This window comes from Telmatherina bonti, assembly GCF_933228915.1.
Source record: "Telmatherina bonti genome assembly, chromosome: 19".
NCBI classification, from domain to species: domain Eukaryota; kingdom Metazoa; phylum Chordata; class Actinopteri; order Atheriniformes; family Telmatherinidae; genus Telmatherina; species Telmatherina bonti.
The window spans coordinates 31,690,378-31,709,950 of NC_136617.1; the positions used below are offsets into that span (position 1 = coordinate 31,690,378).

General features: G+C 39.3%; 1 protein-coding gene across 1 annotated transcript in view; it reads right to left on the bottom strand.

The window, feature by feature from the left end:
• The window catches only part of trappc9 (trafficking protein particle complex subunit 9), a 292,239-nt gene that overhangs the window by 248,703 nt on the left and 23,963 nt on the right, over positions 1–19,573 (bottom strand). The window contains exons 7-10 of the mRNA XM_079258776.1: positions 17,896–18,112; positions 12,870–13,013; positions 1,739–1,865; positions 372–517 (exon numbers count right to left, since the gene is read on the bottom strand). Coding sequence (XP_079114902.1) covers positions 372–517; positions 1,739–1,865; positions 12,870–13,013; positions 17,896–18,112 — 634 coding nt within the window. The remainder of the gene's footprint in view (positions 1–371; positions 518–1,738; positions 1,866–12,869; positions 13,014–17,895; positions 18,113–19,573) is intronic.

Below are 19,573 nucleotides of genomic sequence, written 5' to 3' on the forward strand. Positions count from 1 at the left end.
ATGCAGGTTTTCATGTTTCCCTGCTACAACACATTTGATTCAAATTAAAAGGTTAATGAGTCATTGATTTCAAAACCTGCAGGATGGTAACTCATGATGACCGGAGTTGGAGACCCCTGGGTTAAAGACTACAGTACACCATCACTGGATCTGCTCAAATCTTAGTAGACCTCCTACAACACCTATAACAACTGATACTGATACTACAACATATTTTTCATGTCCAGACAATGAAGATAGCTCACTCAGTCATACTCAAATGGTGACACTTCTAAATGTGTCAGCTCTGGGTGATGGTGTTCTAGACCAGTTTCCATTGGAATATGGCTTCGTCATCACCGACAGCCATATTCTTACCAAAGTGGACTTACCGATCTTTTTGCAGCGCTCATCTCCTCTGGTGTGCATGATAATGGGCGAGTAGATGAATGGACTGGCGGTGGACATATTCTGCCCCAGCAAGCCTTTCACTTTGTGGGGGCGCAGACTGACAGGCAGATTGAGGAGTTTCACTGACCTGGTGCAAGTGTCACAGTAACAACAGTGTTAATCTCATTTTCCTGAGGAATTTTGTGGTTAACAGTTTATACCGGGTTTTATCATCTCAAGCTTTAGTCAAGGAAAAATTCTACTATCCTTAGAAGTGCTTATTTATAGTATAATCCTACTGTAGCTGATGAATATTCATGATTATTAGAGAACAGAGCTGCAGGATTTAGAGTAGCACTCTTTGTTAAAGGTTACAAACTCTGCAAACAATAAAACACACAAGCGCAAGCATTTGAGGAAAGTGTTTACTCGAAACTTTCAGGGACAATGAACCTATTAATAAAGATACTAAGTCAGTGTAATCTTGTGTATAATTACTGCTACACATCAGGGCCGCTGCTGCCTGGTATAGCTAAAGTCACTTTCTAATACAAAGTTTTATGGTTTGGCACAACACAATTTAATTACCAGGAAGCTGAAAACACAATTATTTATTTTACAACCACTTCATCAGGAGGGTTTGATTTCTCTTGGTTTGATTCCAGTTGTGATGTACCACCCCTCCCTTAGTGACTTGCTAATGCTGCATGGACAACAAAAATTCATATTTACCTTGTTGTCATGTCCAAAATAATGCAAACCTCTGAAAATATATTATTTTTAACTTACTCAGTCAACACTTCTAAGCTTCTAAGACCATAATGAACACAGTTATTGGAAGACAACATGTAAAAACAATCTGTGTGTGTTGCCATGAAGCCAATGTGTTTTGTTTTGATGTCAGATTAATTGTTCAAGCTCTGACGACATGAAAGAGATAACCACTAAGCGTGTTATAATTGTGCTTTTTTTTTTTTAAAAAAATTCTTCACTGTATCAAGAAGCAAATGAGTATACTGTTTGTTTGCATTTGTTTGCTTTCAGGGTGCCCGATGGATCAGTTGTTTGAGCATCAGCTTTAGCATGATCCAAGGCTGGCGGTTCGAATCCTGCCCCCCCCCCCCAATTTAATGCTTCCATCAGAGTGCTCCAGGGCAGCTGCGGCTACACGTACTTTATCATCACCAATGGCTCAGAGCTCTTTGGGAAACTGTGTTGTTTTTTATTTATTTTTTATAGTTGCATCCACATTAAACAAAGCACAAATGTGTCACTGGAAGCAAAATATTAAGAAACGAATGTACATCATGGCTTTATTGTAGTGAAAACTATCATAGCAAATTATAAATAACTCCAACTGCAGACTTACCTAACGATGGGAAGCTTTGTAAAGGGCACAGGGGGTAGCCTGAGTCCATCAGGAAGTGTGATGATCTCCATCCCTCCTGGGCACTTAGAAGTATAGCTCTCCAGACTCTGTGTCACCTCTTTCTTCTCTAAAATATTAAGAGTGAGTAGAAGAGTGAGTAAATGGTTAGATAATGCAAATGTAGACAACCAAACACAACTGCAATGATTACAGCACATACATCTTTAATAAGGCACCTCACACCCAGATGATATAAGCAGACTTATCTCTGTGTGGGATACAAATCAGCCAGAGATTAATGATGTGCGAAGTGTCCCTCTTAGCACAGAGAGTCTCGGCCTTCAAGAGAAATTCTGTTTTATTGTATCATCAATACCTTTTCAGAGAACATTACTGTTCACTCAGCCATATAATTTGCTTTGGCTCTGCAGGTTTCAACAGTGTCCATCAAAGGAAAAAAGGTCATTAACTGGCAAAAATTTTATAAAGATCTATAACACGCTGTAGAAACACGCGGCACTCACAGGATAGGAGGCTGCCTTGGCTTTTCTTGTAGTATTCTACATATATGAAATCCTATATGAAATTCTATGTTCTCACGTGTTTATAAAAGTCAAGTATTTTCATGTCTTCCACCCCCATAGGAAAATACTCAAAGTAAACAAATAAATATGTTTCACACATACAAACTATAACCTTGTAGATAAATAACTAAGATAAGTCTGAAAACCAAGCCACTTGATCAAAGTGAAGACAGCAAAGGAAGCAGAGGGTAATGGAGACAGGAAAAAGATTAAATAATACAGTAAGAAGTGAGTGACAATCAGAGAGGTGAAGTGAATGAAAGAACTGGAGATGAATGGAGGGATAGCTCTTTCTGATCCTCTTCCTGTCATCGTCGTTGTCGTCGTCGTCTGCCAGGTCTGATGGTCTGCAGCAACTGTTTGCAGGTCATTCATGAGTCCGAAATATGTGCTTTCTGCCAGGAACAACTTTAAAACCTATTTAGTCGTCGTTTTACAACTAAAACAGCTGGTTTACTACTACAGTGTTAATATTTATTTGCTTTCTGGTTCGGACAAATGAAGTGAAAGCTGCTTGCTTGAAAATTTCAAAACCAAATGCAAAAACAAAAACTAGTGGCCCAGAGTAGGGCTTTGCCAATTTCAGTTAATTTTAGCAAGCATCACCTCTGCAGGCTCATTGCACGATTTGTTGGTTTTGTCTATATTGTTGGTTTGTTATACAAGACTTCCAAATTACACATCTGTTCTATTAAGAAAGCATCCACTTATCATATTAAATGTTCTTTGAAACGGTTTCATAAAATTTCAGCCAAGATGGTTACTGTTGTTGTTACAACGGATTGAGGATTACATCAGGGAAACTGTCAAGACATTAATCAAATCTCAAAGAAAGAGAGAATCAGCAGAATAAGAACCATCAGTAAACAATCGGTTCCCTATAAGAGCCTGTCAGGATGATTTGACAATCACAACATCATCGGTACCAGGGAGCAGGTGGATCTTGCAGGGACTGGAGAGACTCATCATATGGGCAAGGATGAGTTTCAAGCCATCCAAGTCGAGGTCCTTAGTACTGAAGAAGGTGAAGGTCATGGACAAGTTCCGGTTCTCTATCGCAGGGGCTACAATTCCATCCATTTCGGAGACACCAGTCAAGAGCCTGGGAAAGTTCTTTGACTCCATCCTGAAAGACTCTACCTCTATTCAGAAGGCAACAGAAGAGCTTGGCAATTGGCTCACCAAAGTGGATAAGTCAGGCCTGCCTGGTAGATTCAAAGCATGGATCTACCAGCATTCCATTATACCTAGAGTTCTTTGGCCTCTTCTGGTGTATGAAATCCCCTTGACAACTGTAGAATCCTTTGAAAGAAAGATCACCAGCTATCTTAGGAAGTGGCTGGGTTTTCCCCGCAGTCTGAACAGTGCTGCACTGTATGGGACAAGCAACAGCCTGCGTCTACCCTTAAGCGGACTCACCGAAAAGTTTAAGGTAGCCCACACAAGAGAAGCCCTCCAGTACAGAGATTCCAGGGACTACAAGGTGGCTTCGGCTGGTATCGAAGTGAGAAGGGAAGAAAATGGAAGGCAGAGAAGGAAGTGGGGGTGGCAGAGTCACGCCTCAGGCAAAAGGTGCTTGTGGGGGGCGTGGCAGTAGGAAGAGCAGGCTTAGGGTTTTTTCTAAAAACCCATATCACGGCCCAAGGCAAGGAGAGACACCATCTTCTCCAGGAAGAAGTTCAAGCCAGAGTGGAGGAAGAGCGTGTGGGCAGGGCAGTAGGACTTTGGCAGCAGAGAGCATAGACTAAGTGGGAGGGTACACTACAGCGCAAGGTCACATGGTCTAACATCATGTAGGCAGACTTCCAACATGTCCAGTTCCTTGTGCAGGCAGTCTATGATGTCCTGCCAAGCTCAGCAAACCTTCATGTGTAGGGAAAGAGCAAGATACCTTTATGCCCCCTTGCTCAGGAAGAGGCTCACTAGAAAAATCTCCTCAGTGGCTGTCCAAAGGCCTTGACGGATGGTGGCTAACATCCGCGCCATGACAAGGTACTCAAAGTAGTCGCTGAGAGCATAGCATCAGCCATTCATACGAGCAAATACCAACACATCACAAGGAAGGCAATCTCCTTTATTAAAGCTGGAGAAAGACTCAAGGCAGGTCCACATAAGACAACCGGCCTCTTCTACAAAGCTTCAGACTGGCAACTGCGGGTGGACTTGCGGAGGCAGCTAACCTTCCCTCAACACATTGTGGAAACATCCCGTCGGCCGGACATGATCATCTTCTCAGATGAGTCAAAACATCTGATTGTGTTAGAACTGACAGTACCCTGGGAAGAGAGGATGGAGGAAACCAAAAAGAGGAAATGCTTGAAGTACCAGTGCAGGGGGGGAGTGCAGGGGCAGGGGCTGGAGGACATTCTGCGAGCCCACAGAAGTAGGCTTTACAAGTCCCCCACAAACTGGGAGTGACAGGCGCAGCCAAGAATTGAGCCATTAGATCTGCTAGCGAGCCGGCAGAGAAAGCCTCAAGGTGGCTTTGGCTGAAAAGGGCAGATCCGTAGGTAGCTCCCGGGACGCAAGCCGGGAATTGATCACCTTTGCTGGGTCGCCTGGTGTCTGATGTTGCGAGACCCTATACACCGGATGAAGCCAGAATACATCACATGATGTGTCCCAGTACATCCATGAGATGTTTCTTTGACATGCCAAATAATGAACAGGAATATAAATGACCACTTGAGAATGACCAAGTCCTCATCCTGAAATTAATCCAACAGGTATTTTTGAAAATTTTATTCAGTAAGATTCTTTTCATCTGCTTTAATAAAATATGTCACTGTATGTCGTATTCAAAGGATTCGCAAACTGTCAGGCACCACTGTACATCTATATGTGCAAGTAAGTAAATACATGGGGTGGCTTCTACTCCATTTTTGTCTTTACTTGAGACAAGAACAGTTATTACAATAAATGTGACACTGTAAATTTATTGTACCTTTGGAAAGCCATCTGAAATAATAGATGACCTTCCAAACTGAAGCAGTCTATTATTTTGCCCATTGGCAAATGTTTTTTATTTCATACAACAAATTTTTTTTTTTTTTGTTTTGTTTTGTTTTTTGTTTGTTTTTTTTTCATGTAAGAAAAATGACTTTTTGGCAACCTCCAATGGTTAAAAGTGAAGCCTATGCAGAATTGCATAAAACTCCAGTTCCCCCTTCATCCACTAGGGGCTACACAACAGAGCAAATCCCCACAGGCTCCCATGTTAAAAAGGCCAGCTTCACAGCAGAAGGGGGGGGGGGGGGGTGTTTCTAATTTGCCCGTTTAAAAATAACGTAATCTCAAAAATCTGCATATTTAGGGGCGTGTCCTTTAGATTTACGGGTAACCGATATTTACGATCAAGTAAGAAGAACATAGAATAACCACAGTTTTTAGTCAGTTAACAATGTGAATTAGCTTTAGCCCACTTAACTCCACTAGCTGGTTAGCTCCTGTTATCTGCGGGTTAGCTCGGTTAGCTCTTAACTACAGGCAAGTCGGAGTTTGCTCTATGTCAATCATCCACCATGACGCTCAGAGCCCCCTTCTCAGCTGTACCACTTTTCCATAATTTTTGTATCTTTCGGGAGAGACGACACGCATGCCCTTGCCAAAATGGCGATGGTAGGAACCGCCCACCGAGCTTCAATTCAGCTCTTCAGAAACCTGAGGCTCCATCCATCTTTTAATATACAATCTATGAAAATGACTCAAAACTATAAGTTTTCAGAGAAAAATAAACAACTGTTCTACAAAGACTCAAAACTATAAGTTTTCAGAGAAAAATAAACAACTGTTCTACAAAGACTACAAAACTATAAGTTTTCAGAGAAAAATAAACAACTGTTCTACAAATTCTGTTTCTCTATTAGTCACAACACACCAGGTCATGGCGTTGGCATTTGTGACACGTTAATTGCAGTTTTCGCCAACAGCAAAACATTTATTGGGTTTTCCCTAAATGCAATTATTTATTGGACTTTGATATGTGTGTAAGGCTTTTCATATCTATTTGGGTTAGACAAAAGACAAGTATATTTTCTCTGTGTGTGTCCTGCTTTTCACCAAGCTTCTGTCCAGACAAACAGCACAGCTCATTATTAGTCTGACAGCTGGAACACACTGTCCAAAGAAGGAACTGCTTTATACTTGGCAGGTATGTGAGAGAGAAAAGGTGCAGCTTCTAACACTTCTCATATATCCTCAAGTGAAAGGATCTCATCTCTTGGTGTCAACTATCAAGAGGATGAGCAACAACTGAAGGCTGGGTAGAAGTTTAGGCTGAATATTAACCACACTCATGTACAACAGGTCTATTCTCACAAAGCTAATCAGCCAATCACATGGCTGCAGCTCAGTGCATTTAGTGATGGTCAGGACAACTTGCTGAAGTTCAAATTGAGCATCAGAATGAGGAAAAACATGACTTAAGTCACTTTTAACGTGGCATGATCATGTTACCAGACGGAATGGACTGAGTAGTTCGGAAACTGTGGATCCACTGGCATTTTCACACACAATCATCTCCAGAGTTTACAGAGAATGGTCTATAAAGGAATTGAGTAGGTTGATTGGCACTGAAGTTGAGCCTCAAAAGTAAATGGTTACTGTGTTGCACATGATTTCATGGATCAAAAAAAAAACCCGTGACAACTGGGGAGGGGAAAAAGTCATATTGTACAGGTGTAATTCAGTGTATGGTTAATTGGTAAAACTGGACTTCCTCTATCTGACATCAGCTTGCATCTGCTGCTGGCTAGACTGTACTGAGGTATCCCAGTAAAGAACCCTGTACAACCCACAGTCCAAAGACATCCACGTGAGGCTGGTCTTATTCTCTAAATCACAGGTGTCAAACTCCAGTCCTCAGGGGACTGGAGTTTTTGTTGTCTCCATGCTCTAACACACCTGATTGAAATAAATGTTGACAAAAAGCTGTTGGATCCATTTGATTTGAATAAGTTGTGTTGGTACAAGGCAACACCTGGAGTTTGACACTCCTGCTTGAAATGCTCAGTAAGAGTGAGTGTGAATCTGACTGAATATAGCAACAATTCACACAGACTCACCAAAATTAGACAACAGATGGAAAAATGTTGCCTGGTCTGATGAGTCTCCACTTCAGCTGCAACATTTAGATGGAAGGGTCAGAACTGGGAAGAAACAACATTAAAGTATGGATCCATCCTGCCTTGAATCAACAGTTCAGGTTGCTGACGGTGTAATAGTGTAGGGGATATTTTCTTTGGGCTCCTTAGTATCAACATTGAATAGTTCGACCACCACAGCCTACCTGAGTATATTTGCTTACCATTTCCACCCCCGATGACCACAGTTTACCATCTTCTGATGGATACTTCCAGCAGGATAATGCACCATGTTACAGAGCTCAAAACATCTCCAACTGCTTTCCTCCACATGACAAATAGTTCACTGTACTCCAATGATTCCATGGTCACCAGATCTCAAGCCACAAAGTGGCATTGGGATGTGGTGGAACGGGAGATTGTCATCATGGATGTGCAGCTGAGAGATCTGCAAACATTGTGTGATGCTGTCATGTTAATATGGAGCAAAATTGTAGAGGAACGTCTCCAACACTTGTTGAATGCACAACACCAGGACTTATGGCAGTATAGAATCCAATTTATTACAGTGGCTGCCGAATGTAAACTAATGACATTTTTCTTTCTTTTGTGTGTGTGTGTGTGTGTGTTTGTGAGGTGGTGGGGGGGGGGGGGGGGGGGGGGGGGGTAAAGATTGCAACTTCTGTCATCTGGTAATGGCTAATTTTCTATAGAACTGCAATCACTACCTCATCATTTTGCCCAGACAGTGATGAGCCAATCAGAGGGATGTAAAGAAGAGATTAGATATAAATAATATGTCAGTGAATGCTTCTGTTTAATCCTGCTGATAAGCAGGTGAAATAAACTATTTTTTATGCCAGTAATGGAATTTCAGCTAAAAATTACATCCAATATCGCAGAGCAAGCTGTGGATTAAAACCACACAATACCCAGCGCAATTGTTGATTTGTGTCAGTCCTAAGCTCTGTGCCTCTGACTTGCAGAAATACATGAGGGTTGGAGATGAGCTGCTCACACACTGCTAATGAACTTTAGGTTATAGTCAATAGTAAAGTAATCTGTTACCTTTAAATGCCACAAAATCCATCTCTATAAGGCAATTTTATCAATGACTAATTTGCTGAAGTTTGGAGAGAAAATTGTTTTATATCAGTGAAAAATGAGGATTACATGATAAAACAAATGTGTAAACCATTTTGAGATTAACTTTGTACATTCAAATCCACACAGAAACATCGAAGAATTTAAACCCATGTAAAACGACTTGACACTACAAACTGCACAAACATTAAGCTCTTGTAAAAAGAGTTTTAAGATGTGATTTTCATGTTCCTTAACATGCAACTTGTTAGGGCACATTTACATCAGCCTTTCTGATTAGAATCCGAATTTGTTTGCTCAGAAAGTCCGCTTTGTTTGGGGACTCGGTCTGCCTACAAACGCAGTTCTCGCGTGTTTCCAGCGGATTAAACACAGGAAGCGGACTACATAAAAAAGTTACTTCCTGCATTTGACGAAGCATTGCATTGTGGGTAAACACATAGCGATAGTGTTAAGGGTCCTCTGCCTCGTCTGTTGTTCATACTGCGTCCATTGTATACTTGCATAAGACAAAATAAAAAACCAAAACAGTGTGGAGAACTCATATGAAATGTTTGCAGCCAATATAGAAATGTTCTAACTTTTAGTTCTAGAAATGGATCAAGCTGCATGGTTTTTGAGACGCGGACACTAAAATGTGGGGTTTCAGCTTGGAAAGACCATAAAATGTCGACACAAGTGACTTGATGGTGAAAGACGGTGAAAGGGATTAAGAAAGGGATTAAGAAACACTGGGATAAAGGGCACTGTGTAAACTCCTCATCACGGGGCCTAATTTTCTTCCTCCTGACTGAAATTATATACCTAAAAAAAGTATAAATATCTTCTCAACTACAAAGGTTTTATGTACAGTCTTGCTTTCCAAAGAAAGGTGACACATGAAATGACTACAAGTGTCAGAATCAAGATGTGTTACTGTGTCAGAGTAAATCAAATTTATCAAGGAATTAGTCATGTGATGTCAAATGAGGAACCTTGCAAAAGCAGATGGGTTGTAAACATGGAAACATCCTGATGGCAATTTCTGCTTTACATTTTTTTTTTTTTTTTTTTTTTAAATGGCAATTTTAGATTTCATTTATTTGTGACTGTATCGATAGTGTGCGTTTCGGGGCTCCCAAAGCAACAGTTTGATGTAGATGATAAAAATTTAAGCAGGTAATCAACCATTATGACTTTTCACAAAGTAAAGATATAAAACTGGCTATTTGTCTACAATGGATCCTGGCAGGGAGGTGGATTATTGTCATGGTATCGCCACAGCTGCAGCTCTCACAGAACTGGACACATAACAATGAACAATGAAAGTGGCGTAGGCTGATGACTCACTATGTTTTTGATATCATGAGGATTACTGAATCCGTGAAAGCATGGCACCAAGATGCATAGTGTGAGAAAAGCAAGCCAGCAAGAAAAATGAGATGATTTGGAAAAATGTTCTGCAGGTGAGAGTTTGGGTCCTGTCGTTGATTTAGATAGTTTTACCTCAATACTGTCAAAACAAGATCAACCCTTTGTGAAAGCAGTATTTCATGACATCAGTGACCTATTTTAGCATGATGAAAACATCATGCTTTATTGCAAAAATGGACTGAGAGGGGAAAAAAATGTACTTGTTTTGCTGACTTCACCTCAAGTACAGGCACAAATAAATTTGGGATGAAGTTAATTTTGCAAGTCTGAAAATACTAGTAGGGCTTTAACAATTTATAGTCTAGCCAAGGTCAACAAAGCTTCTTAAAGTAAGTCAGTGTACGGACACTCATAGGCTTCTTTCTGTCAGTGTAAAAGACGTCTCTACTATCTGTTAATGTCATGAAGGGTTCTCAAAATTTTTGCACTGACTTTGGTCAGATTTTTCTATGATTGGTAAGGGTATAGAAAAATCTGATTTGGTTCTTCAAAGATGTCTATTAAGTGGGACTGAGGTTTTGTACTTGTAAAACTGACCGGTATTTTCAGACTTTTAGATTCTATTTGTGCCTGTACTTGTTGTTACACTTACAAATATGGAGATGGACCATAAAGTGCGGAATCCACGCTGCCACCAGCATGCTGTTGTGGCAGACTACAGAATACTGTCCTTCGATACGTTTTGCATAATGGACAATATACACTTTTATCTATTCTTTTTTCCCGTACACACAAAAAGACAGTGAACACATCATTTCCAGGCAAGTGGCAATGCTCCTTTACACCTGTTTGCATTTTGGACAGTACTTCTGTCGCAAAGTGATACTGGCCAAAAGTTGTTAGCAGTCTTTTACAGTGGTCCTGTTCCACAGTCAGAAGAGTGATAATGTGCTCACCAAAAAGGTAGAGAAGTAATACAACATCATTTCTCATTCTTTACACATGTTAATGTGAGTTTTGTACAGTAGTTTTTCTTTCAGAACGGGAGGCCAACTCTTAATGCCGTACTTTATGTGAAAAGTGGAAGAGATCAATTATGCTCAAACCTTTAGTTTTATTTTCATAATTTTCTACACAAAACTTTACTCTGATGCTAATCTGCAACTCTAAATTCAAACTATCTCCTAATTACCAAGTCACCATCTTACTCCCATTTATGTCAAACTCCATAGGACTGATACTGGGGTGAGCAGTGGCAAACAGGTAGGGTGCAGTGAGATAGAGATACAGAACTATAAAGTTGTGTTGAGCCAATTTCAGCCAGGTTTATTGTTGGACACGGTCTGGCTGCACATCAACCCTTAAAAGCTGAAGGTACTACAATCATATGCTTTATACCAAGCATGCAGCAGTGCATGTCAGATGCGTTCCAGAGGCACCGTGTCGTGGGTTTCTACTAAATACAGATGCCAAGACTCTTGTTGACTGAGCACGCTGCAAAACACTTCAATCTCAGAAGTTCTGATTGAGCCAGACAGGAAACCGGACATGGTAGCAGCATAAAACATCTGGTTGATTTCAAAATAAAGTCCCCTGTGTAGGTTTGCATCGCTGAACTCTGTCAACATAACGTCATGACAGGTGACAAGGTAGAATGCTGTTGGTCAGGTTGGCACCAAGAGTGTTTCTTTCCATCATGGACGACAAGACATCTATCATGGAAGTGGAGAGTCACAAAACTTTACAATACGTCACAAATTATTATAACAAAGACAGCAAAGAGCAGTAAGGAGGAGGGGTGCTGAGGGGTTACTGAGATCTTAGCAACTTCGGGAGTAGATGGTGACTTTAACATACTTACTAACAAATAAATGTGTTCTTTTTTATGCATACTACCCATTCAGTTTGTTAACTGTCTGGAAAGTGATGCACACATTAAAAGGGTGTGTGATTTTGTGATCTTGCTGATGCATTGAAGCAGACTGCACCTACGGGCCCTCTGCGTTTGACACGTTTCCAATGTGAATTGGGGCATAATGGCGGTTGGAACAAAACCACGCTGGAATGCTGGGCACATGCCTCCAGTAGAAAATGGGAGTTATAGTAAAGTAAGGGATAAATGGGCAACCTGACGCCCTTTTAGGATCATTTTAATGGAACATTAACGAGATTATATTATATTTCACAGGTGGTCCTTGAGTTAAGCAGTTCTCGACTTACATCGCTTAGACTTTAAGACGCTCATTAAATAAATGTCAATTTTTTAAAAAAAAGCAAGTTTCAAAGTTACGAGGGTCCACATAAGTTCTTACGACGTGTGACACAGAGGCTGAGACGAAGCATATATATAAATATGTGTATATATATATATAGATATGTGTATATATATATATAGATATGTATGTATACATACACACATATATATATATATATATATATATATATATATATATATATATATATATATATATATATATATATATATATATATGTATGTATACATACATGATATTGTCTAAACATATGCCTCATGTCAAATTACATGAATACAATTTAAAAATTCCCCCAAAATATGTGTAAAAGATATAAACAGTGATTTCTTTTCATCCAGTAAAACTGTTTCCAAGGAAACTTGTCTGGGATGAACAGCACCCTGAGTCATTTTGCTGATATTAAATATTTTATTTTGTAAGTTTCCTTCGTCTTGTTCCCAGATCGACAACTTTTCTCCCTCTATTCTCACGCTCAGTAGCTAAATGAGGATTACGCTGGTCTTTATTGTGCAGCCAGTGGACTCTCTGGCTAACTACTCTGGTACAAAACCTTCCTCCTCTGTGCACAGAATTTTGCTTTAGAGCACAACGTTGCTCTCCAGCCAAGACAAAAGCTGACTTTGATGCGGCACACATGACATTAAATGCAAGATATACCACAGCAATCACCAGGAGCAGGTTGGATATCTTTTTTGAGGTTGGAAATTTTTAAATGAAGTGTTTACAATGAGCTGACCTTGATCTGACAAGAAATCCAGCATGGTCTGCAACAGGAAGGACAGGTGGCGTACAGACAGGCCTGGATTGCCCATCCGGCGGGAGGCGTACACCAACTCGTGCAGCAGACGCATCTGTACAGCAGCCCAGCCTCTGTGAGTGCCTGAAAAAGAAATGAGAAAAAGAGATGCACACTCAGAAGGCTGCCAAAGCTCTATACTGACATCTTCCTGCAACACAACTCAATTATCATGTCAGCTAGTTCACAAGCATCAGGAGGAAAATATCCTAATATCTGCAAAAGATCCTTTAATCATTGGTTGCCTCATAATCACACATTCCCATGGTGCGGGGAAACAAACATCATGGTATATCATGGTAAGGACACACTGGAGATTAAATTACAGGGGGATAAAAATGTTTGGTTTATTAGCATAGAATGAAACAGAAACATGCAACTAATCACTTTGCACCTCTGGTCCATTATCCATTATTTGTGTCCAGATTATTGTTAAAGTTCTTGATAGTAAATGGGCTGTACTTATATAGCGCTTTTCTAGCCATCTTAACTACTCAAAGCGCTTTAACACTACATGTCACATCCACACACACACACACACACACACACACACACACACACACACACACACACACACACACACACACTCATACAGCACTATATTTTATATACTAAGTGCTTTTTGCTCCATCACACACGTCCGTACCCCGACAGACACATCAGAAGCAAATGTCTGGTTCCGTGTCTTGCCCAAAACACTTCGGCATGCAGTCAGGGGAAGCCTGGACTTTATTACATGGAAACTGTTCCATTATTATTATTATTATTTTTATTATTTTTATAATTATTAATAATAATTATAATAAATTATTATTATTACCATTTTTTATTGTTTTTATTATTATTATTAATATTATGAGCTCATTTTGACATTTCTGCTACAATAAAAAAATTTAAAATACATACACAAAGCAAAAAGTTTTATTTCACTGTGAACTTCTTCCCTCTCTTTGCTGTAGATTCCAGCTCTTTCATTACTCCTATGAGAAGCCCAGCTTTGTTCAGGAACCGACTGCTGACTCACGGAGTAGGAAAAAGAAATGAAAAATGTGTCGTGGTGAAACAGAGGATTTGATAAACACTCTTGGGTTTAAATACCACTTCCAATAACATCAAATCATGTCCCTGATGCTTTTCAATTATCAGCACTTTCTACCATGGCTGTTATTCCTGCTGACGACTTCTGCTATTTGAACAAACTGTAAATGTAATTCCTGAATAAGTTGGATTTTTTTTTCCCTGCTGCGAGCTGCGCCCACGAGGCTGGCTAAAAATAGCTGACTTGCACCTGTCTGCCAAAAACCAGCACGTATCTGCAGGACAGTAATCCAAAGGACACTTTGGATTACTGGATGTTGCTTTCTCTCAAACATGAAAAATGGCTTCATTTGTGGCGTTTTCAGGCTGAACTGGAGATGCCTGGCAATCCAATTAGCACACCACTAAGATAACGACTGAGCTGTCATGGCCAAGTGGATGCACTGTCATGAAAACCTTCAGTAAAAAGGCTCTGCATCCTCAGATGGCCTCTGATCTGCTGAATATGGCGATGAGGTGACATGCTGCTGTTGTACATCTCAATACTAAAACCAGCTAAATTGACACCTTAAAAAGCAAAAAGCCTCTGAAAATGTAGCCCAGGTGGGATCAGAGGTGTTTATGAAAAGCAAAGTGATGGAAAATGATGGTGATAAAAACTTTTCGTGAAGCAAGCAGTTCGTTTCATTCTGTCTCAGGACAAAGCAGCCTTACTGGTGCTGATCTCAGTTTTTCCCTTCTACTTGTGTCATAAACTTACTGCATGATCATTTCTGGGAAAAGGCTCACACCATCATTTCTTACTTTCCTTATTAGCAATGTGGGAATTCGTCTTTCGAGTCCTTGACTTTTTTTGTTTGTTTTTTTTTTAAAAAGATTAACATAGCACCTGAATAAACTGCTTTTTATAGCAACATTACTTGTTAGGACACGTTCACATCAGCCTTTTTCATTAAAATCCGACTCCGTTTGCTCGGAAAGTCCCTTTGGGGAAATGTGAACGCACAAAACGAATTCTAATTTGGACCAAACAAGCCGACTCGGACCGTCTACAAACATAGGTCTTGGCTCATTTCAAAGTGGACTACAAAGAAAAAGTCCCTTCCTGCATTTGGCGTAAATGTGGGTAAATCCATAGCGATGGCGTTAAGGGTCCTCTGTCTCGTCTGGTGTTCATACTACGTCCATTGTTGCAGTGTATTTCTGCAGTATATTTGCATAAGACAACATAAAAAACCCAAAACAGTGATAGTTCCGTCTCCATGTTTTCTTCTTCACACGAGTCTTGTTCTCTCTTTTGCTAAATACAAGTGCAGCGCCTCCTTTGGTGAGAATGGGAATATATTACTGGAAAGGTTTGGCTCATTTGACCAAAGTACCGCGTGAACACGATCTCGGTTTGCATGGATCACACACCTCCTCTACAACTGAGCCGAGTCCCCAATCGGATGGAGTCTAGTGGACTATCCTGGTGTAAATGTACCTTAAGTTTCCGATCTTAAAACCTAAAACTCTCTTTTTACAATAAATAACATTTTCATGTGGAACTAACCTTCCCCTGTCTGAAGTGTGCCTGATGGAAATAAATATGTCTCTTCTGGTCTACTTCTGTATATGTCATGTTTGGAGAGTGAAAGGTTTTCTGAGGTGATACTCGACACAAAAAGCTTGAGAACCACAACTCTAAAGACTCAGTTTATCCAGGAATCATAAAAAACTCAGCAATTGGAAACAAAATGATGGAGTTTGTGATGCAACAGAGTGAAAGCAGTCGTTTCTATCTGTACTTCAAAGTAGTTAAACTTAAAAGTAGCCACATTGTCAGCTTATGGTCAAACTCTTCATTAATCATAGTGTCGAATGTCAACAATGAGATTTTATAAATACTACTTGATTTGAACCATTTAACTAGTGGTACATGTGCAAAGCTCCAAACAACAGCTAAAGAAAGTAAAACTTCTCATTTTTGTGTCAGAAATACTACAAATACACTACAGCTGAAGGATATAAGAAGTGATTAGATCATTTGCTTTCTTACTTTATTTGGTTCAAGCACGTGTGTACTGAAAACTGGCCTGTTATTTTGTATTTTCCCTTTTTACACAGTATTAAATATCAGGGCTGTGACGATATGCTTTTGTCCTGATTCGATTCCAATTTTTTTGGTGTTGATTCGATTTAAATTGCGATTCTCACAATTCTTCAATATTGCTTACTTATGTGGATTAACAGCAAAAAATATGTATAAAACTTTTGTTTTTACACGTCATTTTTCTTGATTTCAATTCGGGAAAAAACAACACAGTAGCTAGACCATCATTCTGCTGCTGTAACGCCCAAGATGACAAGTTAAAAGATCAATAAAAACAATAAAAATGACAAAAATTTTGTAATGGATTATATTTCTTTACTTGAAAAAGAACAAAAAAGATTTTTTAACAAAAAATCGATTTTAAAATTGTAAACCAAAGAAATCCCGATTTTTGATTTTTCAATTCGATTTTCCCACCCCTATTAAATATTTATAAAAAGTAAAGGTAAGTGAAACATAAAGGTCTAACACATGCATCTTTCTAACAGGGAAATAAAACAAAAAGCAAACCCACTTGTCGTTTTGTACGGTTAAAAGCCATTCACTCTATTCTATGTGCAGAAACATGATTTCACAATTAATCCATGGTTAATGAGTGAATTTCAGGTATGGCACCAAAAAAATAAACAATAAAAGGATAGAAATCTTTAGGAGATTTCATTCTAGTGATGAAATTTGATTTTTATTATTCTCACCTAAGACATCACCAACCAATGTTTTTTTTATGTTTATAACCATTGGAGCATAATGTGACAATGTTTAATACCTCAGCTGAGGTATGATAGTTTACCTCACAAGCTTCACCAGGAATTTCCAGCTAGCTGTACTGGTGCATTTCCCTGTTTCAACCTCAGTGTAATTATTCTGTACTTCCCTTTTGCTAAGAGGCTGCATGGTCTTCCTGTCAGAAGAGCCAAAGTAATTCAAAGTAATCTTTGACATGGCTTTTGGATTGTACCACATTTACCTATTTCCTGGTTCATCTGGTTATTTACTGAAGCCCTTCCACTGGAGACATGTCCCATCTCCAGTGGAAGGGAATCCATTACACTATCATGAGGATGGAAAGTAAATCTAACAATATGTCTCCCCTTTCCAACAACACCAATGTCATAGTGTTTACTTACTTAATATTATGTACTTTTCATACATTATGGTGTGTTCAGGAAAAAGACAACAACAATTCCTTTACAAGAAAAAGAGATCAGAAGATTTGCCCCTAATTCAGACCAGGACACGAGGAAGTGGAGAAAATGGTTCTTTTTGCAACATGGACTAACCTTGGTTGAAAAGATTCATCAATAAGAGTTTTGTCAGCATAGTCAAATACCTTTTACATCCAGAATACATATTTCCAATACACTACGTGCAATATCAAACAAGTTTTCAGTTTCATGAATTTACAGCTACAGTCTATTCACTGTTTATTAAAGAAACAAGGGCAAAGATTAACAGCATATCAGAGGAAAAGATCTTGGCACAAAGTCCCTCAGACGCTATCGGAAGATAAAAATGCGGATGTCTCTGAGCGGTTCTATTCAAGCAGAGCTCTGTCTTTTATTACCAATGCTTGCCATGGAGTGACTGCAGTGAGCAAAAGTCAAGAGCCTGTAGAGCCTGGAGGCTTATCACAAGGGCTTCACTGAGGAGCCAACAAAAGCTCAGGTCGAGTCTCATCTCTGCCTCCTTTTGACTTGAATAGTGGCCTGAATACAAAATACCTTGAAGAAAAGCTTTTGGAAATATTCATACTATAACAAAATGTTAGGATGTGAATATATAGACAGTAATGTAAGGATTTATTCATTTTCACACCCTCTAAGTGTGCAAACCCACCTTTACTGAAGTCCTTGGGATCGAGTGAGAGGCTGTATCCGGGTAGCGTCTCCAGGAGCAGTTTGTAGCAGGCCCTCCAGCCGGGCTCTGGGATGGTGGGAGCCACACACTGCATGGCTGCCACACGCTTGAAGAAAGCCGACTTGCGATGGAAGCCAATCAGTTCGTAGAGCTCAGACAGGATGCTGTAGCGTTGGATCTTCTCCTCCTCTGAAAGCTGCAGATATGGAGACATTAATTCCAGTCCGCCATCAGGAGTTTGCAGTTTAAATCAAAACTTCGGTGTGAATGTCTTCTTGCTGGATTTCACCCAGTGGCAGCTGGCCAATAGATGGCGTTAGCCGCCCCACCACTCAGCGCAGCATCAAGAAGATAAATAATTAGATAAAAATAATTTAAAATATATGTATATGTGTTTATAGATTAGCAAAATAAACATTACATTGCGAGTCTTGCAATGGACTGGCAAGCTGTCCAGGGTGTACCCTGCCTTTCACCCAAAGACTGCTGGGATAGGCTCCAGATTCCCAGCAACCCTTCATTGGACTAAGTGGTTAGGATGATGATGAATGAATGAATGAATGAATGAATATTACATAGTGAGTTAAGCTATTATGTTAATCTATTGTCCAAAGTTACTAATTGGTCACGTGTTTCCTCCCCGGGGTGCAGGAGTCTTTGCCCAGACTCTCGCTGTAAGTTGTACATGCGCTGTCAGTTCTCTACAATACAAGAGATAGGGGCTGGCTGGGGCACTGCTCTGTTGCACCCAAAGTTGAACACCCTTGATTATTTTAGAATGAAAATAAATAAATAAATAAATAAAAAGGAATACCATTGGATTTTTTAAAAATAAAAATAAATAAATTAAATAAATAAACAAAAAAGAATACATTGGATTTTTAAAAAAAATAAAGTAAATTAATAAATAAAAAAGAATACCATTGGATTTTTAAAAATAAATAAATAAATAAAATAAATGATAAAAATAAAAAACGATACCATTGGATTTTTTAAAAAATAAATAAATAAAATAAATAAATAAATGATAAAAATAAAAAACGATACCATTGGATTTTTAAAAATAAAAATAAATAAAGTAAAAAAATAACAAAAGAATACCATTGGATCTAAATACCACCACTACTGACGGATGACACTTTCATCTCCTTCTTGAACCTTTTCCATTGCATCATCCCTCATATGGACTTTCTGTTCAGCCAGGTCTCACCTTCACTGACCATTGAGTATACAGATGTTAACACAACATACAAAATATCAGGTAAATTAATATTTATGCTGTGTTGGTCAATATTTCTAATATTGTACTAATGTCTGTGAAGCCTGAACTTAACATTTCATGTTTTACCTGTAAGCTAACTCTTAACTTTTCTCTTTTGGCCGTGTTCAAAGACTCCCTCCCTACTTTCAGTGGAGAAAACAGTGGCAGTGTTTCTCATCCAGCCAAGAAACGCCGCTCACTGGGCCCAGGTGATGTTCAGAGTGCAGCTACAGAGGTGAGATAGAAGCTAAATGTGTGGTGTTGCTCTTTCATAATGTTTTAATCTTAGTGGTGTATGATACAAAAAAGTGGGCAATAAACACCTTAAAACAGGCCATGTATGACATGATGTAGTTTTATAGAGGTTCATTTGCATTGTCCCTTAAATTAAATGAA